Below are 26,424 nucleotides of genomic sequence, written 5' to 3'. Positions count from 1 at the left end.
ATAGTATCAATACGTTATTCACTTTGTAATTTAAATAAATGCACTTTAAATATATAAATAAGAGAGGGAGGGTAATATGGACTACATGTCTGACACGACCCCCAAACAAAGACATTAAGCCATACTTTCAAGAGCGTCTTTGATAAGTAATTTTAAACATCCCCAAACTGAGCTCAAAGCACAGATAACGCTGATATCAAGGACATATAATGCAATATTAGGGACCTCACGTATCACGGTAATGAAATACACAGATGAAATACAAAGTGAGTGTCGCTTGAGGCCAGACCTTGTGATGGTGAACAAAGAGCTCCAGTACATCCAGCACAGTGAGGGACACCTCGGTGGACAAGTTCGCCTCGATATCTGTGGGATTCAGGGTGTCGCCGTCCTGAATGCTCCCATCTGGACGCAGAATCGAACATGAATCCATCTCAGTAGCGTCGTGTATTCGTCTCGTACAGCATGCGTATGCGTCTGCGTGCTTACCGGTCTCCATCATCTGCAGCAGCTTGGGGTTGGTGAGCGCATTCTTGCCTCTGATGATGGGCATGGTTTGGGAGCGAGCGTGTCGGTGGCCTTCGCCTCCAGATGGCGCCATCCTGGAGGAACCGGCGGCACGCATTAGTGCTCCATTATTTTACTACCTGTTTACCTGTGCTGCTGTCGGGAGTCTGGACACACAGGAAGGGCTCACTAATCACACATAACACAGCAGGCATGAGGAGAGTCATGCTGAGACTCATAGTGTATGACAGCGAGGATGCTAAATCCACGGGTCGTTTCGGGTCGCCCCTCTACGAAAAGAGTCTGCATAACATAGTAACGAGTGCCAGCTATTTTCACCTCAGCTATATGCGGAGTGCCCCAGTAAGGGTTGAATGGCACAAAGAGTTAAATATGTACATATTTGAGCCAAACTGCAGACATCGCCAGCATCAAGAGCAAATTCAGTAACCAACGAAAGACTCAGCAGCTTCAAAAGACTTGATCAAGGGTGATTACCATTGTGGGAAGAGGCTGGAGGGTTGAGAGGACTGGGAGGGGTGGCTCGAGCCCTTCAGGGTTCCGTTGGCCTGCGTGGACTGGGCCAGCTTTACGGCCGCCGCCAGCTTCCTGTTCACAATCCAATCGCAATCGCAATCGCTAACATTAGTTGGTTTAGATGAGACGATTATAATATATCACCAGTAATCAGTCATAGTAACTGTGTGGCACGCTGGTGGCTGCTTGTACATGCTTGCAATCCATACATATTGATCTATATGATGTTATCGGACCTTTTTGAAGCAACCATGTAACATTGTGTTCCTGCAACACTTCATGCTAAACACACGTAGGAGATCCAAAGTGACCAGGGCATGATAAGCGTGGCTCGATCCAGATAGAAAGTTCAGAGGCAGCCGAGTCGATGGAATTGGTTCATTACTAGTATCACATTGTGTGATTTTTGTGTGTGTGTGTGTGTGCTTTATGTCAGCATTAATGCAATACTGGACAGGCAGCGAGGAGACTATGACATTTGGGTGGGACGAAACCATGAGACACTTGGGACGCAGCTCAAAATCAGATTCTTATGATCATTTCATCAGGCTTGATCAGGAAATTAAACATGGCTTCTGCCAGCCAAAAGAGCGAGGAGAAATGTATTGTACGAGCCAATCAACAGAAGGGCTTGTTGATTGATGAGGGATGAAACGGATCAGATTCAACTTCACAAACGTTTGCTTTTATCATGGTGTGGCCATCTAATATCAAAATATCTCAAACCAATTTTAAGGGCCTTTAGAAAGCGGAGTACTTGATGGGCTCGCAGCCCAGCGAGCAGTCTTCTGAGTTCATGCTCGAATAAATCAGCCAGGTGTGAAAGCGATAACAGAGAGAGACGCACCGAGAGACAGAAACAAGTGTAAGACGGTGAATCCCTCACGGCCTGGTGTTGCAGATGAATGTTAAGTAGCTGGCAGGCCCCAGACAGGATCAACGACATCTGAGAGCGCGAGCAAAGCTTGCAGCTATATCTCACTCTGCAAAGCCTCCACACACACACAGTAAGTCATGGCGCTCGCTCCGCCTCTCGTTGGCTCACATCTCAGCATCTTACTGCCGTAAAGGAAAAAGAGAGAGGGCTAATTTAATTAGCTGGGAGGAGCCAGAAGACGGAGCACTCGAGCGGTGCCGATGGCTTCGCTCCAGAAAGAATGGCACACATGCACCGTAACGACCCCCATCCTGCGCTGGCCAACTACAACAGTGCAATGTCCCAATATCCAGCAGTGCTTTCCACTCAACCACAGGATCAAAGCGTTTCAGCCCCCCCCCCCCCCCCACCTCTTTACCTATTCTCCTCGCGAAGCTCATCCCCGGCATGCCCTCGCATACAGAGCACATGTTAATATTTTATTGCACAACTCGGCTCCTTTCATTTACTTGTGTGTGTGTTTGCATTTATGTATACTGTTTGACTGCATTTGCATTTGTGTGCAGTCACGTACGACTCACGGAGCAGCGGGTGGGGAATATTGCAACCTTTGAATGCAGCGTGTGCGTTTGCGTTAACAAGATCCTCCCATATCTGCAGCGTTACAATGATTGCATGTGGATGAGGCCCAGCAGATGCTTCCGAGGGCAACCCAGACTCACCTGGCTATGTGGCGTTTTCCCAGGAACCTGAAGTGCTGAAGGCAAAGCCTGAAGAAATGCAAAAAACACATCTTGGCTTGTTTTTGTTCAAATTGCTTCACGAGTTAAACATCTGATAAATGAAACGTGACAAACAGGAAGCAGTTCATCAGCGCTCACTGTAATTACAGAACATTTACTTCTATTTCTGTCTCCTTGCTTTTATCCCTTCACTTATGGTTCCATTGCCCCCCCCTTGGTGCAGATTAGAAATAGTCAACATAAAATTGAGGTTCTCTGTATTTACTTACTCTAAAATGTTAAAAAAGTCAGCGATCTCCTGGTGAATGGCTCTGTGCCAGTAGGAAACCAGCACATCTGTGAACAGGTAAGAGAACAATGTGTATCAAATACATACGGCAGACGTTCTGAGAGGCAAAACAAGTAAAACTGAAAAGATGGTAGCTGTCAACACACACAATCATTAATGTAATGCCATTTTAATGTAGAGTATATTAATAACAGAAAAGCAGCTATTGTTGAAATGTTCCGGTGTGAAACCTAATAAAAAATACATCAGAGCATAAAATAGCTTTTACAAGCCACAGCCTGGACTAGGTGGCATAGATCCGTGTGCACGCGCTTTTAAATTGTACCCTCAGATATGGTTTTCATGATGTGCAAAAAGCACATGAGGAGACTTCGGGTCTCCGCCTGATCCAGCTTGTCGCAACGAGAACCGTAGCCTATGAGGGACTGTGGCCGAGCAAACTGAGGAGGAAGGAGTCGACAGGAATACAGTCAAAGATACGAGGTTTGTATAAGCAGGATGTCGATTAAATATATGTATATATATATATATGTTCACCTTCTCACAGCCGTCCATCTTCTCACTGTTCCTGTCACTGTTGCTGGGGTTGGAGTCAACGCTGATCAGAGAACCATGTGAGTCTGCTTGGTTCCCTGTCCCAATTGCCAAGGATGAGAAAGCTGGGAAGGGAGCATTGTTGTCCTCATTTGAATTTTATTTATATATATATATAGAGAGAGAGAGAGAGAGGCACACAGCTACCTGTGATTGAGTTGAGTACTTCTTTGGAAAAGGAGGCATCGACAGAATTTCCATGGCGGGTGACAGAGATTGTTCCTCCAGCCACTCCCCCTCCCACACTGAGGTCATCTCTTGAGCCCTGGTCGGTGAGCAGAGCGGGGAGAGGACTTGTGTAAATGGATGAACAGAATATTAGTCTGAAAGGAGTTCCAACATTTCAGACATGAGTGTAGAACAGAATCCAGGAGAGCAGGGAACTCTGATACCCTGATTCTAATAACAATATTATGTTAATATTATTTACCTTCACAACAAGGGTAAATATAATTGACTGCAATTTTGTATATACGGTATATGGAGCCTTGTTGGCTGATGGAGATGCAAACACCTCTGAATCTGCAAGTGGGAAAATAAAGAGAACAAAGCAGCCTCGAACCCACGACCATTAGGCTGGAAGATGAGCATTTAGCAAACGAGCTACATGAGCTGGTCATGTAATTACTATTAGTATATAAGATATAGAGGAAAATTAAAAATATTTGGTATTAATGGCAATATAATATAAGAAGGCTGATAAAAGGTTTGGTGTGGCGTCCTCTAATTAGGAAATGTAGACGATAGCGATCAGGAAAAGTGATCAGAAGACAGAAGTCCGTTAAATTCATGAAGACCCACTTCCCAAAACAAGAACATATCAGCTGAGAGAATGGTGCAGTCCTAAATCCATATTTTACTGTTAAAACTGGGAAAAATGTAAATGATAGAAATCCTGAAATAGGGAATTTAGGGATAAATGCGTCATTTCAATACGTGATTGTTGCGTGTAGAAGAGATTTGGGTAAAATATTTTCAGCAGAGGTCTGGAAATATATATCCCAATGTTGGAGCACAGAGCAGAGCTCACTGTGTTCATCTGGACTCTTACTTGGTCACTGGAAGTGAAGTAGATGGGGAAGAGATCCCTGAGAAAGAATCGAGGCATGTTGTCCAGGATCAGGCCGTACAGCGGCAGGTAGAGAGACGCAATTCTTGCCTGTTTCTCCTAGAAAGGTGGCAAATAAAAGGGACGCATTTTAATAGGACTGCAAAGCAGTGACGTGCAGTCAGTGGAGGCAGGTGAGGCACAGCCTCACCTGTCATCATATAAAATCATATAAAAATCATGTATTTGTATTATTAAAAATAATATAAAAATCATATAATATATAATATAACATCAGTGATATTATATTGTATATTTTATGATTTTTTTATTTTAAATAATACAATTAGTGCGTCACGTATTCTTGTGCTCAGCGGCATTAAAATACTGCAGAATGAGGCCACATGTAATATGGCCTTCAGCCGATAGGAGACCAGTGAGTGATTCAGCGCACTTATCAGCTGATCCGCTCATTCGAGACGGGCTTGTAAACACGGAAGCGCTGGCTGTCTGGATGTCTGGACGTCAAGCAAGAACCCGTGTTTTCTGCTTTTCCTGCCTTCTTTTCTCAACTTCTGAAGATGTCTGGACTCGGATGGGATATTGCGACATGAAGAATTTACCGAGAAGCCTCCAAACACGAGCAGCGACCGCGCGTATTCATGGTCAAATTGCGGGACCGATTCGAGCAGAACCGCGGCGGACTGGGCCTGACAGAGTCCATTGGATGTGAACGAGTGTTCTGTAACGTTCTGGAGAACATAAGCTGTCAAATGAAGCCCAGCTTTTCCTCCATCGCTGGCATATCTCTGCCGTTCCGTTCCGTTCCGTTCTCTCTCTCTCTCTCTCTCTCCGCAGCCCCAGCTGGACTGCGACACGCCCCCTCACCCACACACAGACCCGTCTCAGAACATATGTTTAACAGTTAAACATCAGTTAAGCTTTAACTGATCAACACACGCATCCACACACATTCAACGCTGCACGCACACTGATACGCAGAGTTGAATAATTTTATTAAATCTCTTGTAAATACGCAGATTATGTGTGGTCTCCGCTTTTTGTCATAAACTAATGAGCCAGGTTTGTGACAATATGTAAAATATTCTGGTACAAATTTTTAAACAAAACACGTTAAATGTTGCCAATCAAATGATGAACAAGCTGTAGGTTCATTTATTTGTAAATCTGACTGTGCCTCACCAGACACGAACCCCACCGCACGTCACTGCTGCAAAGAACCCAGAGCGCATCCCTGGAGGATTCATCACTAGATTCATTCACGTAGTATTAATGCTGCATTTGGTAGTGTTTAGGACTCGGTCCGATCTGGACACTGTAAGCCCATGACTGTACTGTACTGCTTTTAAGAAAGTGTGTTCCGGCTACCTTGGTGGCATAGCGTGCATCAAGGGAGTGTTTGGCCATTAGAGTCTTCAAGGTAGACAAGGCTAAGTGCCTGAGGTCTTGTTCATCCTGGAGGGCCAGCCCCAGCTCCCGTAGCAGCAGGCCGGTCAAGAAGTGCTTCCTGCAGAACTCGCCGGTCAGATTGTACTCGGGCACCAACGCTGTGGGGGAAATAGATCGGAAGTCAGCTGATGCACAGGTGATGGAAATTCAGTTTTTGCCCATATTTGGCTTTCATCAAGGAGCTCATCAATCCAAATCTGGATAGCACGAGCAACAACAAAAGAAACGTCCAGGATTCCCATACATTTCATTATCATCATGCCAGTGTGGTATGCACACACACACACACACACAGACACACACACACACACACACACACACGCAACACTCAGAAGGAATGAGTGAAAACATTTACCATGACTACTTTGTGGCTCTTGGGATGCACGATCTGACAGGGACGAAGAGAGAGAGAGAGAGAGAGCGAGAGAGAGAGAAAGGCGGAGGGTTATTATACGAACGAGAGTGAGCGCTGCTCCAGGCGTGCCTCATGGCAGGACTCAATCGGGCTCTTACCTTTTATACGAGCAGAGGTCAGGGGCAAACTCAGAGGGATGTAGTGTTCGTGGTTGCACACCTCTCTCAAGAATTCAAATTTAAGCTCACACAAGACCTATCAAACACACACACACACAAAAAATAATCTTACTGACTTAAACTGTTACAGGTGTGTCTGTCACTGACTTCATTTAATCCCAAAGACCCCTCCCTTGTTTCATCTCGGTTCCTTCTCTCAGTGTGCAACATGGCCTGAACTGTAGAAGACAACAGTGTGGTATGATTTGATGTGGGAATCCCCGGAGTTCATCCAAGAGTTCACCCATCTTTTGGTGGGTCTTTAAGAAAGGGAGCGGGAATTATGAGGTGTGGGGGCATCATATGCAAAGAAGCATGCACCTCTGCACACCTGCAGCTCATCCGCTCAACACGCTTCTCTATCAGATCTTTCACTTTGCAGACGTCCCTGCATATCCAATGGCCGAGTTCAAGTCTCGTCTCTTTGATTGTGCGTCTGAATCCACCCCCCCCCTCAAATCAACGCTTTCCTGTGCCTCGGGTTCATCATCTGGTTCATAAGCCTGCCTGCATAATCCAGCATTTCTCAGTCCTTTCTCTGCTTAGCCCCACTCCCCCATAATTCTGTTACGGCTTTCCATCTACATCTACCAGTCTTTCCAAGTTCACATTTTGGGGTCGAGCATTTGTTTGCGTTTCTTAATGATCAGTACCGTTTCCCAGTATTTGGATGTGTTTTTTTTTTTTACCTTGCTGTCAGTAGCAGTGATCATGTTTACGTAGTTGCTGATCAGCTTGAACGAGAAGCCTCTGTCCAAGAGCGTAAAGCAGCGCTGCAAAGAGACAGAGACCGTTGATCAGAAAACATTTAACACATATGGAATCGACTGGCAAAAATGTCACCAGGAAACAATTTACCCGACTTGTCCATGCAATTTGCGTTGATCCATTTCTAGGACAATATGCAGTACGCTTGAAACTATGTTTGCGTTACGTGCCTGCAAATGTTATTGGGTCCCCACAGTCTAAATAACTATTTAAATTATAAAACAAGTTTTGCTTCCACCTTGACAAAAGACGCGACGGCTTGGTTGGCACTCCGCGTCTCTTCTGCCAGGTCTTTGTTTTTCCAGAAGATGTGTTCGGACACCGTCTCCACCAACGCCTCGACGCGGCTCAGATAGGACGAGGGGAAACGCTGGGGTCTGGGAAGCTTGGAGAACATTGCCGATGGTATGCTTATATGTGCTCAGATCATATAAATGCAAAGGAAGAAAAGGAGAAAATAGGGGCGCGTGCCTTACCTTTACATTGTCACATTCAACCAAGTGTTGAGCCATGGACTTGACAATCAGCTCAAAGAAAAACCAGGAGAACTGAAACCAGGAGTTGATAAAAGAAGGACAATATATATATATATACCATTTCATAATGCACATTCTAGAAGTGTGAGGAGGGAGACAAACCTTCAAGACATTCCTGACTGCTGTCTGATCGTTGCTTTTCAGGTCAAAGGTCATGCCCTTGGCCAGCTCTTCATGAACAGTCCTGAAACCGTGGGCCTCTGACTTGAACACATACTACATGTTGGAAAGAAGTGACAAGATGACTTATGACAAGTAAGAACTTTATTGGGTTATATTATTTTCATAATGAGGAGAAAGGCAGGTGTGAGGACAACACACAACAGAATCCAAGAGAGTTGAGGTGCAAATATTCAATAATCAATTGGTTATTTCATAGAAAGAAACTCAACTGGCAAATATGTCAACCAGGAGGGACTGTAGAGAAACACAGAATATCATGTAGCAATTTGATTTGTTGTGAAAAAGAGTATCGTCTTTAATGGCTAGCAGGAAGAACGCCACTGAAGAGGCGGTCAGATGAATCCAAATTCTCAAATAATAGGATTTCAAGTTTTTCTTTATTTTATAGTCAACTAAATATCGCGTTACAAAATCACACACAAACAAGTTGTTCCCATGCAATACCTTGATGTAAGAGTGCAGGTAGTGATCACGGTTTTCTTCGTGGCACTTTGCAACAATGTGCACCAGCACTCTGCAAACACAGTACAAAAAAACCCACAGCTTTTACTCGTAAATAATGACGGACGACAATCTCCTTTGTTGCTTTGACTGAAAGCTAAAACCTCTTTAATGACGCTGGAATAATCAATCAAATCAAAAAACCCTCTAATAAACCAAATCAATGATGTTTTTAAATAAAGGCTGCCCTAATGAGGTTGCTCTAGGAGTCTAAACTAAAGCATCTGTAAGTGGCGGTAGAGCGACTGAATCCAGCTGTGGAGGAATTCACACCCTACCTGGTGGTGGCAGTAGTGACCTCATCGTTGTCATTCTGCGTCAGGACCTTGAACAGCTGGTTGAAGAGCACGGGAAGAAACCGGATGATGACTGGGATTCTCTCCATACTGAGAAGACCCTAGAGAAGGGTGTAGAACAGGCGTAGGAGGTTTAGGACACAGAGAAAGGTGGATATAGATGAAAAAGAAATGTTGTCTGACGTAGACAGGATTAGACAGGATGCAGGATGATTGCTTTTCCCTCAGTCGCAATAAACGACAACCGAGGGAATACAGGGTGTTTCCCGACCTTCAAGCAGTTGAGGAAGTTGGAGGGAGGAGGTAGAGAGAGGTCCAGCTCTCTCTTCTGGCACTGCTGGAAGAATCGGTTCACGTGGGGGTCCTGGCATGGAGAGAGGGGGTCTATGAACCTTTTTGGATTGGATGAACTTAAATTGATGGACCTCACCAACAACAACAACAACAACAACATTGGTATTTTTGTGACACGCTTCTACGGCTGCTGATGCTACTGGAGGTTGGATTTGTTGCAGCCTTCACCGTCACACTGAAAGGAACCATCAATGTCCACCAAGGCCGGCGTTTACTCTTCAGTGCTTTGTAATGTTGTTATTCTGCACTCCATCTGGTCTCTTTTTACTTTCAGCCACGTAATGCAAAGTATCAAATATCTGTACTTGAACAACAAAGTGAGCGTTTGCAGTCGCCTTCACGATGTGTGCTTACCATTAGTGTGCAACAGGAAACAATGAACGAGAACTATGAAGTTATTTTGTAAAGATAGAGGAAATAATCTTCTTGGACGGTATGGAGACACTTTATGCAGTAATTGTACTTTACACGTACTCGTACATAAACTTAGACAGAACAGTTGTTCCTTTGGAAGGCTTTGTGTTCTTGGTAGCATCCGTCTCTTACATACCGTCGATGTACTCCGCTCGTACCGGCGAGCCAAATCACTCACGCAGACACCACGGTCATGTTTATTGATAATTTCATGCTTCATCTTCATCATCATGCGTCTTTTCTTGTCACTGCCATCCTTACCACTGGCTTACTTTGGACCCATCACTTTTTGTAAAGAATATTTACAGATACAGGCAAAATCACTGAAGGAGCGCGCAGACATTTAGCGCCAGCATCTGGAAGTTGCAAAACATATTGCTCGCAGACCGGCTCGTATCTCGTATGTTAAAGCGCTCGTATGTCCAGGAATTACTGTGGAGATTGCAGAAACCCGGATCATGGTCTTACCTGAGTGTACACTGTTGAGATGACATGGGTAGATACTTTGAAGATAGCTTTCCCTCCATCAACCCATTTCACATCTGCTCCATTCTGTGAAATGGCCACGGCAACGAAATCACTAACACAATCGCTTTCTGTTCAAACGCCATTCATCACGCGTAACATCCATTTTCTCATCCACCCCCACCAGCTGATACGGGGGGGGGGGGCACCTAGATGCATCGTGGGACCACACATTGACAGACAACCATTCACGCACACACTCACACCTATGGACAATTTGGAATGATCATTTGATCTAAATTGCATGTTTTTTGGAGGTGGGAGGAAACCGGAGAACCCGGACAGAACCAACGGAGACACAAGGTTTTAACATACTAACTGGAACCCAGGACCTTCTTGCTGTGCGGCGACAGTGCAACCCACGACGCCACCGTGCCGCCTCACACATTGAATATTTCAATCTATGAACATCTTTCATTCCTTGTCCCTTTCCCCTTCTCACCTTAGTGTTGCTGGCTTCCTTGATGGCCAGGTATCCCGGTGCCAAGTTGCAGGAGACAGGGATGCTGAACTCCTGAGACAAAAGGCGGCCTTCTTTGAGGAGAGGTAACCAAGAATATCCCACTAAAAACACAAAAACAAAAGGGTACACTGACTGATGGAAAACTCCTACCACATAGGGACCGTGTGGCTAAACGGTAGCTCCAGGCCGACTCACCTGCAGTTTCCAGGGATTCTTTCCTCTTGGAATTTGTCTTGGCGTTGATGTCACAGGTCACATGGTAAAAGGAGAAAAGGAGGTGGTGCTTCTCATGAAGCTGGGTAGGAAGCTCAATCTTTGCCTGTAGATGCAAGAGCATGTTATGTTCTGCTGCAGGTTGGTGAGTCAGCCATGAAGACGTTCCAGGTTGCCATTCAGCCATTTAATCCTCTACCTCGTCGTAGAAGTCAGGGTTCTGAGAGTGATGCAGGACTGTGGAGCACGCTGCTGTGGTGAAGACTGGACCTCCCGGCTTGCCATAGAGGCACTAGGAAACAGCAATAGAAAGAAAGAAATCATAGCTCGGCAGATTTGTAATTAGAGACATAGTTTAAATGGAAAGTCAAATAAAACTCAACGGATGCCATTCTACCTTTAAAGGTTTGGCAACTTCGTCATCCGAGCTGCGGAACTCCACGTAGACCGCAATGTTACGAGCCTGCGAACAAGAGGGCCATTGTGGCATTAATGATTGGCTGCATAGTAAAAAAAAAAAAAAAAAAGTCAACATCGAAAGTACACGAAGCATTAAGAAAACACCAGGTAACATAAGATCGCGCTCCTCTCGAGCTGTTTCCACGGTGGGACGACGATGGCCCACCTTGGCAAAGCTCTTCTGGCTGTCGTATTTGAGGTGCTTAGGATAGACATAGATGTGGTTTTTGTAGACACGGTGTGGCTGCGCGAACTTGGTGGCGTCCTGGACAAACTCCTCCACCTCAACAGTCGGCTGGTGCTTGCTCAGCTCTTCGAAGGGCTTCACGGGGACACAGGAGGATGTAACACAGTCTAAAAAAAAAAAAACAGGAAGCATGTGAACCCAGAGAAGAGAACACAGATATAAATAAAGGGTTTGGAAATGGACCTACTGGGATGCTCCATTGGAACATAGTCAACTGCGATGTCGAGCGCCCCGGGAATGGTTTGCAGTTTGCTCGTCTTCTCAGCCCTACCCGACAAAATGTCAACGGAACGTAAGAAGAGTTTTGAATACTCTTGGAGAAGCACACAGCCGTCAGAGGCCTCACCTCCTGTACTCGGATACAAGCTTAATCAGGTCCTCTGTGCAAATCTTGTTGCTCTCCTGTTTGAAGAGCGGTGAGAAACGAGCCTCTCTGTCCAGCGCCCCGTGGTTGTCTTTAAACACCGGCCTGTGGCGGACAGAAGGGGAATTGAGCTGTGAGGGAAATATGTTAAAGCAATTATTGAGCCTCTAACCAGGGCCCACTGACCTCACAGACCAAGCGAACGGCATGCGGTACTTCCCCAGTTTACTACAGAACTGCTTGTTGGATTTCAAAATCTTCTGTACCGTCTGTGGGACAAAAGGGCAGATGAAAGGACAGGGACATTAGAAAGACACGTCAGCTGATGGGATGCGATCCGCCACAAATCATCATTTACAAAGACAGAAGCGACACGCTAAATATGAGCTTGTTTGATGCTGGCAGCTGGTTGAATGTCCGGGGATTCACTCAGCGATTAAGGGACCACATGGAGCAGCGCCAGCCGGCCAGCCTGGAAATGTCTTGGATAGGTTTTCGGAAAAAAAAAAAAAGAAATTCTAAACTATCCGTTCGGACTGGCATTCGATAATGAAGATCAACTCTGGCCGTAGAGGAAAATCCTCTTGTAAATGTCATCCGCTGAGTTGAGCGAATGTTTTACAGGATGTTTTTCCAAGCTTGCTGCGAGACATAAGGCAACGCAAACCCATTTGGCTCTAATGCCAGTGATAGAAGTAAATCGAGCAATGCGAGGGAGAACGACCGGAGGAAAGAGAAGCGCTGACCTTACTGGAGTCTGCGTTTTTGATGTAAGGTTCTGTCCCACAAGCAATATTTCCCATCAGCACCTTTTCCACTCTTGCCACCATCACTATGTCCGTATGGGGGTTGGTCACAGAAAAAATGGCCTGAAAATGCATTTTCCAGTCACACCATATATCAATTACAGAAAGCAGGAGTATTATTATATTTCTTTAACTTTGACTGATTTGTAAAACATAATAAAGGAGCAACGTCCTTGTACCTGTTTGGGGTAACATAGCCAGTGATTCATGTCCAGGCTGAGGTAACACTCTCCTGGTTTCCTCTCAGCGGGAGAGCACACGCCGTTCTCCTGCCCGCCAGCGGCCGATCCGGGGCCACCGAGCATCTGACGCACCGTCTCGTGGTTGAGGTCTACGTGGAAGTCGGCAGAGACCTTTCGCCCCTCTCGTGCATCCATCAGTGCCAGCGACACAAAGAACGGTTCGATCTGACGGAGCAGACAAGAAGCAGTTCTTTTATATCTAAAACTGTTTTTACTTGCAGATTTTTCTTGGGTAGTTTGTGTTGGAATTTAGAATTAACAATCAGCATAGCTAACAGCAGCAATCCTACTCCTTATGAGTTGGTACGACCCCTTGATGATGTCATCTGCTCTCGGGTGGTGGGTTCAGGGTTTCAATTATTTTTTCCCATCCAGCATTAGATATATTTTTTTAATTCCTTGAGTGTATTATAACTGCTTTACAGGTTGGAGTGTCTTCACTAGTTATTACCCTGAAACACATTAATGCAAACGTTGTGTTTTTTTGGAGGCTCACATTAGTGACTGGTCCAGCTTCACTCTCGCTGACGCAGCCCTGCAGCAGGAGGTTGAGCGATCGGCAGGTTACCATAAACCTTCGGCCCAGTTTCTCCTCAAACGGACGGACTGCCGAGTTCTCCGCTGTGGGATGCTCGGTCCGTGGGCTCCTCAGAACCTGTGGGTGGGGCATCAGAGTTCATTAGTTGCTTTATTTCATTTAACCAAAGTATAGCAAATAAAATAATAATAATAATGATGATGAACGCATGTTCTGTGGATGTGCAGTTATTTCATTCATTTTATTTACAGGAGTATCTGGATCAAGCGAGAACAGATTGAGCCTCTCTTCTCTCCTTGCACAGCGAATGCCTTCCTCCGTCTCAGAGATATACTGTCAGGGAGGAGGTGGGAAGAAGGACAGGGTCAAAGGGCAGGTGGATGGAAGAGATCCAGTGAATCAACCACTCAATAAAAACACCATAGATTGCCTTTTTACTTTTAGTAATACAGTACATGCTTTCTAATGCTAGCTTGTCTTTTTTGCTATGTATGTTTGACGCCTATCAAAACGTATCAATGCATTTCCTTCTTCATAAAATATTCAAAAAGCCAACTTTCCAAATATCTGAAGACCGGAAACCTTCACATTTATGTTTACATAAACTAACAGTCTTAAATAACGATTTAATAATATAAACTGTGCTGCAGCTGCAGCAGAGAAGACTGGCTTTTAAATATGAGGCCATTTCAACGTAGCCAACCTTTGCTAGCTCTGGATTGATGCCATTCTCTGTGGTAGTTTCTTCATTCTCCTGCAAACAGCTGTCACTCAGTGACAGGTCAAACACATCTGGAGAGAGAACAAACACAACGAGAGCTTAGAGAAGTTCGTGAATAGATGAGGAGGTTTGCCGAAGCATGTACATTGTCCCCATCTGAGTTTAAGATCTTATGACCTTATAGCCTTTTCTAGAATAGGTTTGGCAGCTCCGAAATGGGAGTCAGCTGACGCGTCTGCCCATCTCAGGGAAAAAAATATAACTCAATTCCTCGTATTTGTGAATAACAAAAGTGAAAATGCTTTTGCAGACATATAATCTAAATGTGCCTGGGGCGATTCTTCTCAAAGGCCTCGCTGAACCAAATGGTACATTAATGGTAGGTCCCCATACACCCTCAGCCTGATTTAGAGGCATGCTACAAGACCACAGAGCCATGGCGACTGAGGCGATGACATCATTTCACACTGGGCCAAGTCTCCGTGCTTCGTAGGGTGTGTTACATTGACCGTTGTGATCCTGTACTAAAACTCTTACAGTTGGTACCCACTTTTGATCATGTGAAGTTTTTTGTTGTAATAACAAGGCATGATGTCATAAACAGTGGGGTGAAGGTCGGTGTCATTGCGTGATGATGATGTCACAGATAGACCGACCACGTTCAGCATTAAGGTAAAGCAAGATGGCAAGTCAAAAAGAGAGCGTGAAAGGATTGCACTACTTTAAGGGCACCGTTATTAACGCATGTGCTACAATTCAGATTTCTACTTTAAATGATCAAATTCTAAATTTCATCAGTCACAGGTAAACGTTCTGCACACCTTGACACAGATACACGCCCACGCTCACCTTGCCGATGGTCGGTGAGATCCAGACTTTTGCGGTCGGGGGCCGGACCGTCATGGGGGCTGATCTGTAAGATGCGGGTCAAGGTGCTTATCCATTCCTCCATGTCTTGCTCACTCTCCGCGGCCAGCACGAAGTATGTCACCTCGTTCATCTTCAGCTCAAAGGCATGCTTTCTTAGACGGTTGTTCTTCAAGGGAATGAATGGAGGGATGGAGAGATTGGTATGGAGAAACAACAACAAAATCAATGGTTGTGTCCTTGAAAAATGCCATTGCTTCTTGTGCAAGCAGTTTTTCTAAGGGCCTGTTATATTACAGCTAATCTTCTCTTTGTCTAAGTGCTACAGAAAACGTCTAAAACATTTTTTTTAATCCCATCGTTAATATTTCAAATGTAAAATAACATAAATAAAAATAAATACGCATCACAGTGACGTTTTTAACTTTGTTATTGTCTCACAGGCCTTATTTTACAGCATTGAATACAAAGTCTAAGGGGAAGCTCTAACGAGGTTCTTGGTGAAAGAATGCTTGCAGTGACAAACTGTACTTTTAGATGTTTTGGTTACTCTTTGTTATTTTTCTACATCCAGTGAATTCCTGTTTAACATCAGCTCGCCGTCGAGAGAAGATTTATTTATTTATTTATCACTCAAGGTTTGCAATATAGAGGCGGCGCAGACCCACCTGTACCACACCAGTGCACGAGTCGAGGAAGATGCACCCTTTGGGTTCCTTGGAGATCTTCTCATCTTTGTAGAAGTTCATGATGTAGGAGTTATCAGTCAACTGGGTGAGCTGGAAATATCTTCTTTTGAATGACTGCACAGACAGAATCAAATACACACACATTCATTTGGGGCTCACTTATTATTTATATTCTAATACATGTCATAAATAACTGAGCTAAATAAATAATATGCGGGACAAATAAAAGGGAGCGTGAAAAGGAAGCTGTTGTGCATTTCCTCACCCGAACAGTGATGCTATTGTTGACGGTGCTGTTAAAGTTCCCTTTGTAGAGCCAGCCTGACCGAAACACACCTATCCCCAGCCCGCCTCCACCCCCACCTCCTCCTTTGGATGAGGACAGAGAGGTTGTGTCCTGAAAAAACACACAAGTGGCCATATATTAGCTTTCCATTCCATTAACTGGCAGAGAGCAACAGATAATCGATAATAAATAAAGGAGGAGTGTTTCTATCTGTGGATGGTCCTTTGTCAAGCACATGATGCTCATAAACAATGTCCCACTGAGCTGCGATGAGCAAACTGCTCTTCCAAAGTATAGTTTAAAAGCTTTAAAGCTGCAATGAACCAAGTTAAACATGAGCCTCAGGATGTTTCCGGTATGTCATGCATTCATTCTGAAGGCATTTTCTCTTTACTGACCTCGTCTTTGTCCACGTCTTCATGGTCAATCTCAAAAGAATGGGACGGCAGCTTCTCAGCTTTGTACAGTTTCCTGCAGAGGAACAGAGAAACAGAGTATATGAATATGCCCCGCCCCCGCCTTAAAAAATCTATTTTATTCTTCCTGTTCTGGATGACAATCCAGATCTGGATCCGATTGCCTGAGTATTTGTATTTGATGTTTAAAAGAAACAATGTTGAGGAAATGGAAAAAGAGATCCGGAATCATCATCCATATATGGATCCGCCTCAAAATGTCATCGACTCTTCCATGGCCCATGATCCACCCCTGCACAAAAGCTTTTTACGATATCTTGTAGTCAAACTAAACAAAGACATGTAGGTAATAACATAACCTCCAACTCTCAAGATGAAAGGTAATGACTGACCAATCCTACAAGAGATTCATGAGTATCTCCACAAAGAACAACTAATGCGGGAGGAAGACTGTTCACCTGAAAGCCACACTGAGGAAGCAGTAGCCATGGCGACAAAGTCCGAGTGTATTACCTGGGCAGCAGGCGGTAGTCTCCAGCGTAGTCGTCATATTTGAACTGGACCACATTTAGCTCAGAGTTGTAATACTTACAGGCCTGTAAGACAGGATGGATGTCCGTTAAAGTTAAATGTTCGCTTTACAAAATGATTGCCTTCCTGGGAATAAAGTCGAGAGACAATCAAGACATTCTAAACAACTCAGAGTACAGTAAGACCTCGGCTCCCCTAAAGCCTGGTCGCTGATCTGGAGACGGGGATTCAGCATTAGATTATTTCAATCATAATTGGAACTGTGGTAAAACTCTGTTTGCAGTGCAACTGCAAATCAAGGTCTGTTAGCATCTTAATAGCATCATCTGTGTCAGGGGTCGGAAAAGTACACTCTGTACACTGTGTGTACAATGTCTATGTACTACACAAGGCCTCTACTATTCACTTTAATCAATTTGTTTAGAAAGGTTGTGGTCTGTTGTTGCTATAAACACCACATACATATGATCGTCTACAATATCAAGCGGACAGCACGCACGCACACACACACACACACGCACGTACACACACTCTATAGTCGCCAGTTATCTGTGAGAGTACTGTCTGGAGAGTTTCCGTCTACAAAGATATTTTCTCCGCTGAGTCTTTGAGATTATAGATGGATGATGTGAAATGATCGCAGATAGCCCCAGTCAGAAAACACACACACACCCACACACACACACACACACAGTCAAATACACATCAAGTTACGCAGACATCTGGTAAACGTTTGAGGCATGATTAATTCCTTCCATTGCTATCAGGATGCTCTATATTAAGCTCAGTCTTAACTGACAAATGAACACCAACCACAGAGGCCTCAGTTAATTCCAATAAACACCTATACACACACACACATACACACACACATACACACACACAAGTGCCCTACCTGTCTGACCAGCAGACATTCAGCCTGTAGTTCTGCCCCCTCTGGAACGGTTGACTTGAGAGTCCGACTCTCTTGAGGCACAGTGGATACCTGGAGGGAAAACAGAATTCTGCAACTACCACATAGATTTCCACAAACTGTTGTGTAAGGACTCGGAGGTATGCACATAGAATGCTTCATGTTCACCGAGACCAAAAATCAACATTCAGTTTTTAACGTGCACACTGACACTGAAAAGGAAGGCAGACACATTCTTCTTCGTGTGCAGAAAGCCAACAAAAACAAGGTTTTGTTGCATGACCCCGGGCAAACTTTGATTTATACGAACCAATCAGACGGGTAAAGTGGCGAGATCCAAAAGCAACTGGCAGTGAAGCACATCTAGTAAATGCCTTTGGTGCATTAGCGTAACTCTGCCAAGCCGCCTTCACTTGCAATCATGGAAGTTGATCGTAAGCCACAGAGACATAGATGATGTGAGAAAGTTGCGCTGTGTCCAGAGACGGCTTTGAACCAGCAGACTCGTGCATTTCCTTTTAGCACAAGGAGCCAGTTAGGTCTTCTTAATGTGGATCTGCTGAAATGCTCAGCACAAAAAAAAAACCAACGAACATGTGAATGGAGCAGGAGAGCCGACTATAACGAAAAGACTGCTAACTTTAAAAGGCCTGATCAGGTGCTGGTACATAATTATGAGGGAAAGAAATGTGAATGAGGGACTCATTTTGGTTCCATCATGTAGATATAAATGAACTGGTGGTTAATGCCCCGTGTCTGCGTGGGTTTCCGTGTGTTTGGTTGTCTGTCTTTGTGTGGTGTCACAATGCGCTGGCGATACATCCGGGGTGAACCCCCCCACCGCCACCCCACCCCCTCACCATTAGTCAGCTCGGATAGGTCGTCTCGACTGCAAGGAAATGGCTGATTGGAAATTTACTGGTAAAATTTAAACAAAAATGTATTTGACGCAGATTTTTCTTGTCTTGTCTTTGAGTGGAAGCGCCGGCCTCTTGATTCAATAACAGGCCAGATGCGGAGATCTTTGTGTCAACATGTTTACTCACTTGTGATCTGCTGCTAAGGGCGACTCAAGCCCTGCATCAGCTTTTGAGGAGAAAAGTAGTTCTTTAACTGAGGCTTATTGACACTACATGGTCTGTGCGTGCTCCTTACAACTTAACTGTTGGCATTTCAGAACAATAGTTAATCAATTTTATTTGCACACAAATCTCGTTTGTAACAATAGCATAAAATGAAAAGGAAAAATATGGCTTTAAATTAAAGACTTTCCTCGAGGTAAGATCCTGGGTTCAAATCGATCCTATCTATAAGGAGTTTGCGTGTTCTCCCTGAGTCTGTGTGGCTCCTCTCTGGGTTGTCCGTTGCCCGTGTTCCCAAAAAAGGCTGTTATGTGTGAATGTGTTTCTTTCTATATGGCCACACACACACACACACACCTACATACACACACAAACGCACACACATGCACTTACTGAGAAATCATTATCAGGAAAGAGGAGCAGGTCTCGGAGAGGGTCCTCCTTCAACTCGCCCCCCAGTTCAGAGATGACAGTCTCATAATCGAGAGGATCGATCATCTTCGGCTTCTCCTGCTACAAGGCGAACACAACACAGACGTTAGGCTTCGAAGCTAAATACAAACGACGACATATTATAAGATCATAAAGTGAAAGGTTGTCATTGAAAGTCATCAAATATATTCTGAGTGGCAAAATGTTCAAACTCCATTTAATACAATGTTTACATTTCACAAAATGTGTTCAAGTTCAAGAAACCATTATTTGTTTGTTTTTACATTGCCGAAGTTAAATAAATGCAATGCAATAAGCACAATGATGGAAGTGGGTTTTCTATTCAGCACATTAATACCTCAATTTTACATGCGCAAATATATAAACTCCCAAACAGGAAAAATCAACGTTGTAGAAATGACGACGGTTTCAGTCGAAACAATCCATTACAGCCCGACTTTCTCTTTCCTCAAAGAGATCTGCGACTGTCGCTCAGTGAGCCATATGAAACGCACAGTCTTAAAACATGGGCTTGGACAGCGGTGAAATGATTCACTCAGAAAAGCAACGGCAAAGGGACAGCCTGAGCATACTGCGGTGAGGCGGGAGCAGGAAGTCACAATCTCTGCTTCCTGTCACGTGCAAACAGACTGCGGTATTTATCCGCCACAGCTAACTTCACAGAGAAAACAGGCCTGTTAGCACGCAACCAGGAGGGAGCACAGCGTAACAGGAGGTGATGGATGGGTACTTCATCATATACCACCCGGGAAATGATGAAGTATTTTGATTTACACACATTTTCCGCAATATTTTATGCTCATGCAGCTTATCTAACTTATCATTCTCATTTATTATGTAGCAATATATTACATGTTCTTCCATATAAAGGATTGTGACTAACGAGCCAAATCAGCAAACAAAACCCTCCCAATGAATGATTTTGGAACACAAGCTAAATATTGGCATCGTTCATTCATTCTTTTTGCTGCTTCAACTTAAATTGGCAGAGCAGCCAGTCTGCAGGTGTCAGCTCGGGTTCCGATGGATCACAATCGGCTTTTGTTTTTCAGCATTACTTTTGCCATACTGCCACCCAAGGGTGCAACTGTTTGACTCCTGTCCTCAGAACATGAACCTTGATGGCCTCCTTCAAAACAGCCCTAAAAATTCACCTTTCAGGGGGGCAGAAACGGAGATAGTCATCACGACTCTCTCCGGATCAAACCCCCCCCCCCCCATTTTTTTTGTACATAGTATGTGTATTTTTAATTTATTGTTATTTTGCATCTGTGGAGTAATTTATTTTTATTTTATTGGTATTGTTACATGTCGATGATTTATGTACCAAGGACTTTTAATGGAAACAAGACCGCAAGGGATTTTTTGAAATGCTCCTCTTAGACAGGATGTTTGACTGTACTTGTACTGTAATACATGCTACTACTGTTTGACTGTACTTGTACTCTAACATTCTATCTTATAAATATATTCATCATCATCATTCAGACACCCATACTCTAACTTCAACGAATGGGACAGCAGAACCTATGACAAGTATTGGGAGAGAGAGAATGAAGGAGTAGACATGCAGCAAAGGGCCTCTGCACACAGAGCACCACCTTGTCTGACATCCACACCTCCATCAGTGGGGCTGCATTTCTGCTGTCTATAATGTGACAATGTGAACAGATTATAAATGTTCTAGCATTATAGTGCATTACTGGCGCGTGTGAGCTCTAAGATGCAACGACATAACAGGGAAACGGAACTGCATCGCGAGCGTCGCCTAGGTAACCTGAGCGTTCAATCACTGAATCAAATACAAAAAATACAAAGCTATCAATAGGTTTCTTAATGAACTTCTTACTTCTGTTTTGTAGGAGCAGATCAATGATTTGATTTAAATGAGAGCGCCAATAAGCAGGGCCATGCGTTAAGCTCAGGTTTCTATGTGACTTTGCAACTTTCCAAATTTTCCTCCCTAACCTGATGTGCTGGAACAGACTCATCTTCAAAGGAGGAGGAGATGACACGTCATTAAGCACTGATTAAAACGGTTATACAGTTTATGACTTTAAAGTTGTATAAATCACAATTCTGAAGTGGCATCATATTCACACGCGTGTGGCACTGGCACTAAACTATGCAGCGTGAGCACGGCAAAGAAGAGAGAAAATAAAATACATACAATACTCAGGCGAATGAAACCCGATCTCACTCGTTTGCTCTTCAGCCTCTTCCTGAAGGTGATTTTACTCCTAAAGCTCATTGTGAGCGCGTCCAGCAGCCCTAACACAGTCAAACAGGCCACAAGCAGCACGGCAGCTAAATCAGAAGGGAGGCCAACCGACACACTGATCAGCGTGAAGCTCTTTCAGAAGCAGAACTAAAACTGAGGGTGGATCTCTGAATGTGTGTCAGCGCACGTGGATGGAGAGGAAGTTCGTTGTTTGATGTCCGACACACACACATCAGCATGCACACGCAAACCGCACATGCAGAAAAGCACCCGGACACTCAGCAGTCATTTGTAACTCTCTCAAGGTCGCTGACTTTCTGGCAAATGCGAGAAAAAAATGAAACAGTTCTGTGAATGTTACTGCACACACACACACACACACAAACTGTAAGGATGCGAATTTCTTCTGCAGCAAACAATCAACTTCCTGTTCAAGAGCTAAATTGTCTGCTCCTCCTACGCAACACCATCCACAATGCAAAATAAAATTAAAAAAAACACACACGTAAAATTATCTGATATGTTTCCTTTCAAAATAAAATTAAATATCGCACTTTGACAATGACATTCAAATCTACTCTTGTCTGAAAGCACACTTCCCCAGATTAAACTCCAATGGAGAACAGAGATCAATAAAAGAGGAAATGTTAATTATATATGATACAAATACATCACATAAGGTGCTGCCATTGGCAGATTGATTCGATGCCACAGACAAATCAATGCACTGTATCGTTTGCATTAAATTCACTTTTATTCCAATGGAAGTTTTTCCACTGGTTGTCGAGATAGATTACGGCCCACAACGCAATCACGGTGAAGGAAGTCTGACAGCATTTAAAAAGCTTAAAGAAGTTTAAAAACTTTGGCCGTTTTCATAAGGGGATTATTTATTTGGTTTACCACAGAGACTCTCTGTAAGTGAATCTCTTTAAAGTACCGTGTATGAATCTATAACATCCCTCCTGCATTTCACATGAGACGGTGAAACAACACGGCTCTGCAAGGCCGTCAGGATAACATCTTACTAAGTAACGATTTGATCTCCATCCTAATTTAATCCTAATCCTTCCTAATTTAATCGTAACCATTAATAAGGATGATGTTTTCCATGTGGGACACTAATCATAATTACAACCTCCATGCTGCACCCCTTCAAATCTATTTCGGCTATTTACCAGCAGCCTCTTCTGACACGCTTTCCCTTCCTCTGTCCATCATCTGTTCTTCACCACCCTCCTCTCCTGTCCTCCCCCCTCACCTCCTCCGATCTCCTCTTGGTTTCATCCAATGCACTCCTTTATGTGTCCTGCCTTTGATTCTCTGTCTGCATGCCTTCCTGTTCCCCTGTTCTCAACCGATTAAAAAATCCCTATTTCAGCAGGGGTGAGCTCGGTGGTGTTGATGTTGGTGAACTACAGGTATGTAGGTGTGTGTGTGTGTGTGGGGGGGGTACAAATACAGCAGGAAAACGGTAGCTTGCTGCATAGCCTTCCTGCATCGCAAATGTCAACGAGGATGACGAGGGTCGGAACGAGTTGGTGGTGCGGCATAAATGCAAGTTGTGACATGATCCATACGCTGAAGATGAAGCAAAATCACATCGTGCTCAAGCACCGGCTTAAAGGGCTCATTATCTTTATTTATCTTTATAAGAGAAAGATGTGAGGAAAGCTGGGACTAAAAAAAAAAGGGACGAGGGGTTGTGGAAGTAGAGAAAGAGGCAGCATGAGAGAGAGAGAGAGAGAGAGAGAATAAAGAGTGGATCAGAGACAGCCGAGAGAAGACACTAGACAGAAGCCATCTGCTTTCCATCAGGAGAGGAACACAGGGTTTGAAGTGGGGCTGCGAGACGAATGGGGGGGGGGGGGGGGGTTCATGCTAAGAAGAAGAGTCACCCCTCTGATGAAAATCTTGCCTCCTTCCAAAACATACTCGCCCATTCACACACATCATTTTTGTTGTGGCCGCCTACTCAATGTTGTCCCCATAAATGTGTCCATTCTTCTGCGTGGAGGATCTTCTACAAACCATAAGCAGCTTCTCACTGAGAGGGCTGCCAAAAAAACCTCACATCTTCTCAATTAAGTGCAAAGAGAGGCTGAGAATTGAAATTATTTCCCAGACCACAGCGTCAGTGAGGGGGCGGGGGGGGGGGGGGACACACACACACACAGCGACAGACAGTCTGTCAGGCCAGAGATGGGGGGGTACACTGCATCTCAAAGACATGATGCAGAAGGTGATTTATTTCCCTTTTCACCAAGAATCCTTGATGGAATTCGTTGCTCTGATAAATTGTCTTTCATCACGTTGTTGTCGCAACTAAATTTGAACAGTTTATTCAGACAGATATGAATAATATATTGCAGAGGTTAACCAAAAGTCATTAGCAGTCACTGACGCAATAACCTGTCTAATGTATCGTGTGGAGAAAAGCTCATAAAAACAAATATCATTCCCAACATCCTTTTATATGTTGTTGTTGTTGTGGTAAATTTGCTCAAGGAGGTTTGTTCCATGGGAGCCCATACTTGTTTGTTGCGAGCAGGATTCTGCCAAATGGAATGCCTGCCATGAAACTTGGTGGAAGGATCAGGCATTGGTTAAACTCTCGTGCAAATCAAGGGGATGGGGGATTTTCCACACCGGGAAAACTACGGAACCAATTCAAACCAAATGTTATGGAAGGTTAGGCCAAGGGTCCCGCAATTGAAACCGGCACGTGCTCGACTGAGAACCACTTCATTTTTCATTTCACTCGTCATTAATTGGAATTAGATGTTCAGTTCAGTATCCAATATTTAACAAAGTTAAAAACTCACCTGGTTCATTTTCATGCAGATCTCACACAGTTGCAGTTCAAAGCTTTTTGAAACACGGACAAACCTGATCCAGACGCCAGCATAAATTGATGATGACTAGAACTACGCTGATGAATCACATATTACATTCCCGGCATTATGCATACGGCTTTGCAGCAGGAAGCAGCTGTTGATAAGAGCAAAGGCATCATTACTGCAATTTCGAAATCTTGTTTCCATTATGACACTTTTTTCATGACACAATTACATGGAAGTATCTTGTGCTACAGCCCGGGCCTAAATAGAGGCAAAGAATAAAAGAATCAACAGGCAAACTTTGACTTTGCCGCAGAGGCCAGAAAAACAAAGGCACCAGAAAGGAGATTTTATGGAGGGACAGAAAGAAAGAAAGAAGAAAGTGAAAGGATGGCTGTTAAGATTAAACTCTGCCAAAACAGTTTTCCAACATTTTTCCACTGGGCTTAGGGAAACTAGGGCCCTTCTCAGAATAAAAAAAAAGAAAAAGAAATCTGGCCAATACAAAGGGATGCAGACACCAAACAGATGTCTAGCATGAAGTACTGTTTTATGTAATCCATTCATTTGTCCAGCAGTTCAGTCTCATGCATTCTTGGATCCATTCATTCAACGCCTCCGATCCACCGTCTTATTCATGGCTCAATTTGAATAGCTATATTTATCATCCTCTCTGTGAGACATATGCAGAGAAAGCAGATTTTTTCCCACAGAAACTAGATTCCTCATGTCTGACCCCCCCCCCCCCCCCCCCCTTGTTTCTTCTCCTTCCATTTCCGTCCTTGTTCCTCTCAACTGTGAGGGGAAACAACCAGGGCCCAATCACTGATCCTACATCAACCTCTGTAGCAGAGGAGAGAGAAAGAGGCCTAAAAGAAAAGAGTTTGACCAGAAAAAAAAAAAAAATGGAGTTCCAGAAATAAGAAAAGTTATGTTTACACACAAGGTAAGAGTTTTTACCTTTTGGCTGAACATCCAAGATCCATTATCTACACATAAAATACCTAAAAACATAAAATGACACATTTTGTGCACACATGCAAAGATGACGGTTACCATTACAATGATGGTCACAGGCGAGGTGGTAGTGGTGTAACCCTCCAGGGTAGGAGCTGCAGCGTCCAATGACATCTGGTCTGGTCGTGAACACATGTGACTGCAGTCAGCCCCGCCCACTGAGCGCAGAAGCAGGGCCACACTGGCTGAGCAACCCATAATGCACTGCAGATTAGTCCTCGTCCAACCAGGCGTCACCTGAAGTTAGATTCCTTGTTCACCCAGGGCAACCTTTGCTGCAAAATTGAGTTCAGCCCCTGGTCCAGCCAGTGATGCTGTGCCCAGTTCAAACCCAGTAGGACAACTCAGACTCCATCCTTCTCGACCCTCACCTGCCTTGTTTCTCTACCATCAGCCCTGCTTTGCAAGATTTCTGTGTTTTCCCTTTGCTGCTCCACTCTGATCTCCAGCTCCTAATGTTGTTGGCGCTACACACAGTCTCTCACCCGCTCTCTCTCTCTGCTTCCCTCTCTCTCTCTTGTTCTGTAATACACACAAACTGCAGCTGTAGTCAGTCCAGCCCAGTTGAACCAACAAATCACAGTCTGAATTAGCTGTCAGCTGACCAGAACCAGCTGCCCCCCCACACACACACACACACACACACACACACAATTAATTCATTTTCAGTCTGCAGCACCATTTTTGTTGTGCACTGCAGATGATTTGGCCAAATGCACCGTTGCTTCTTTTCATGATGTGTTACTTTATTCATATGCATGTGTTTACTGCGTTAAATTCATCTTAGCGTTCCAAGTGGAGCTTGGCAGAATGTGTGCCATGCTCCAGGGTGAGTGTTGGG

General features: G+C 44.2%; 1 protein-coding gene across 1 annotated transcript in view; it reads right to left on the bottom strand.

Annotated features, from left to right (window-relative positions):
- Positions 1-25,781, bottom strand: part of LOC137915092 (dedicator of cytokinesis protein 10-like) — a 32,845-nt gene extending 7,064 nt beyond the window's left edge. Inside the window, exons 1-41 of the mRNA XM_068758577.1 lie at positions 25,623-25,781; positions 19,446-19,565; positions 17,953-18,042; positions 17,040-17,122; positions 16,509-16,581; positions 16,090-16,221; positions 15,804-15,938; positions 15,118-15,304; positions 14,251-14,339; positions 13,797-13,880; positions 13,506-13,664; positions 12,947-13,174; positions 12,708-12,830; positions 12,148-12,230; positions 11,944-12,066; positions 11,785-11,864; positions 11,517-11,704; positions 11,289-11,354; positions 11,091-11,183; positions 10,874-10,997; positions 10,658-10,779; positions 10,159-10,242; positions 9,194-9,286; positions 8,905-9,023; positions 8,570-8,639; positions 8,045-8,158; positions 7,883-7,954; positions 7,645-7,791; positions 7,328-7,411; positions 6,579-6,675; positions 6,421-6,453; positions 5,985-6,163; positions 4,599-4,715; positions 3,695-3,812; positions 3,491-3,612; positions 3,279-3,393; positions 2,934-3,000; positions 2,644-2,691; positions 1,006-1,116; positions 490-602; positions 290-405 (exon numbers count right to left, since the gene is read on the bottom strand). Coding sequence (XP_068614678.1) covers positions 290-405; positions 490-602; positions 1,006-1,116; positions 2,644-2,691; positions 2,934-3,000; positions 3,279-3,393; positions 3,491-3,612; positions 3,695-3,812; positions 4,599-4,715; positions 5,985-6,163; positions 6,421-6,453; positions 6,579-6,675; positions 7,328-7,411; positions 7,645-7,791; positions 7,883-7,954; positions 8,045-8,158; positions 8,570-8,639; positions 8,905-9,023; positions 9,194-9,286; positions 10,159-10,242; positions 10,658-10,779; positions 10,874-10,997; positions 11,091-11,183; positions 11,289-11,354; positions 11,517-11,704; positions 11,785-11,864; positions 11,944-12,066; positions 12,148-12,230; positions 12,708-12,830; positions 12,947-13,174; positions 13,506-13,664; positions 13,797-13,880; positions 14,251-14,339; positions 15,118-15,304; positions 15,804-15,938; positions 16,090-16,221; positions 16,509-16,581; positions 17,040-17,122; positions 17,953-18,042; positions 19,446-19,565; positions 25,623-25,781 — 4,560 coding nt within the window. The remainder of the gene's footprint in view (positions 1-289; positions 406-489; positions 603-1,005; positions 1,117-2,643; positions 2,692-2,933; positions 3,001-3,278; positions 3,394-3,490; positions 3,613-3,694; positions 3,813-4,598; positions 4,716-5,984; positions 6,164-6,420; positions 6,454-6,578; positions 6,676-7,327; positions 7,412-7,644; positions 7,792-7,882; positions 7,955-8,044; positions 8,159-8,569; positions 8,640-8,904; positions 9,024-9,193; positions 9,287-10,158; positions 10,243-10,657; positions 10,780-10,873; positions 10,998-11,090; positions 11,184-11,288; positions 11,355-11,516; positions 11,705-11,784; positions 11,865-11,943; positions 12,067-12,147; positions 12,231-12,707; positions 12,831-12,946; positions 13,175-13,505; positions 13,665-13,796; positions 13,881-14,250; positions 14,340-15,117; positions 15,305-15,803; positions 15,939-16,089; positions 16,222-16,508; positions 16,582-17,039; positions 17,123-17,952; positions 18,043-19,445; positions 19,566-25,622) is intronic.
- Between the last annotated feature and the right edge of the window lie 643 nt (positions 25,782-26,424).

Source organism: Brachionichthys hirsutus, unplaced genomic scaffold (genome assembly GCF_040956055.1).
Source record: "Brachionichthys hirsutus isolate HB-005 unplaced genomic scaffold, CSIRO-AGI_Bhir_v1 contig_981, whole genome shotgun sequence".
Taxonomy (NCBI): Eukaryota; Metazoa; Chordata; class Actinopteri; order Lophiiformes; family Brachionichthyidae; genus Brachionichthys; species Brachionichthys hirsutus.
Note: the sequence above shows the minus strand (reverse complement) of the source record. Positions and strands in the feature narration are given on the sequence as shown.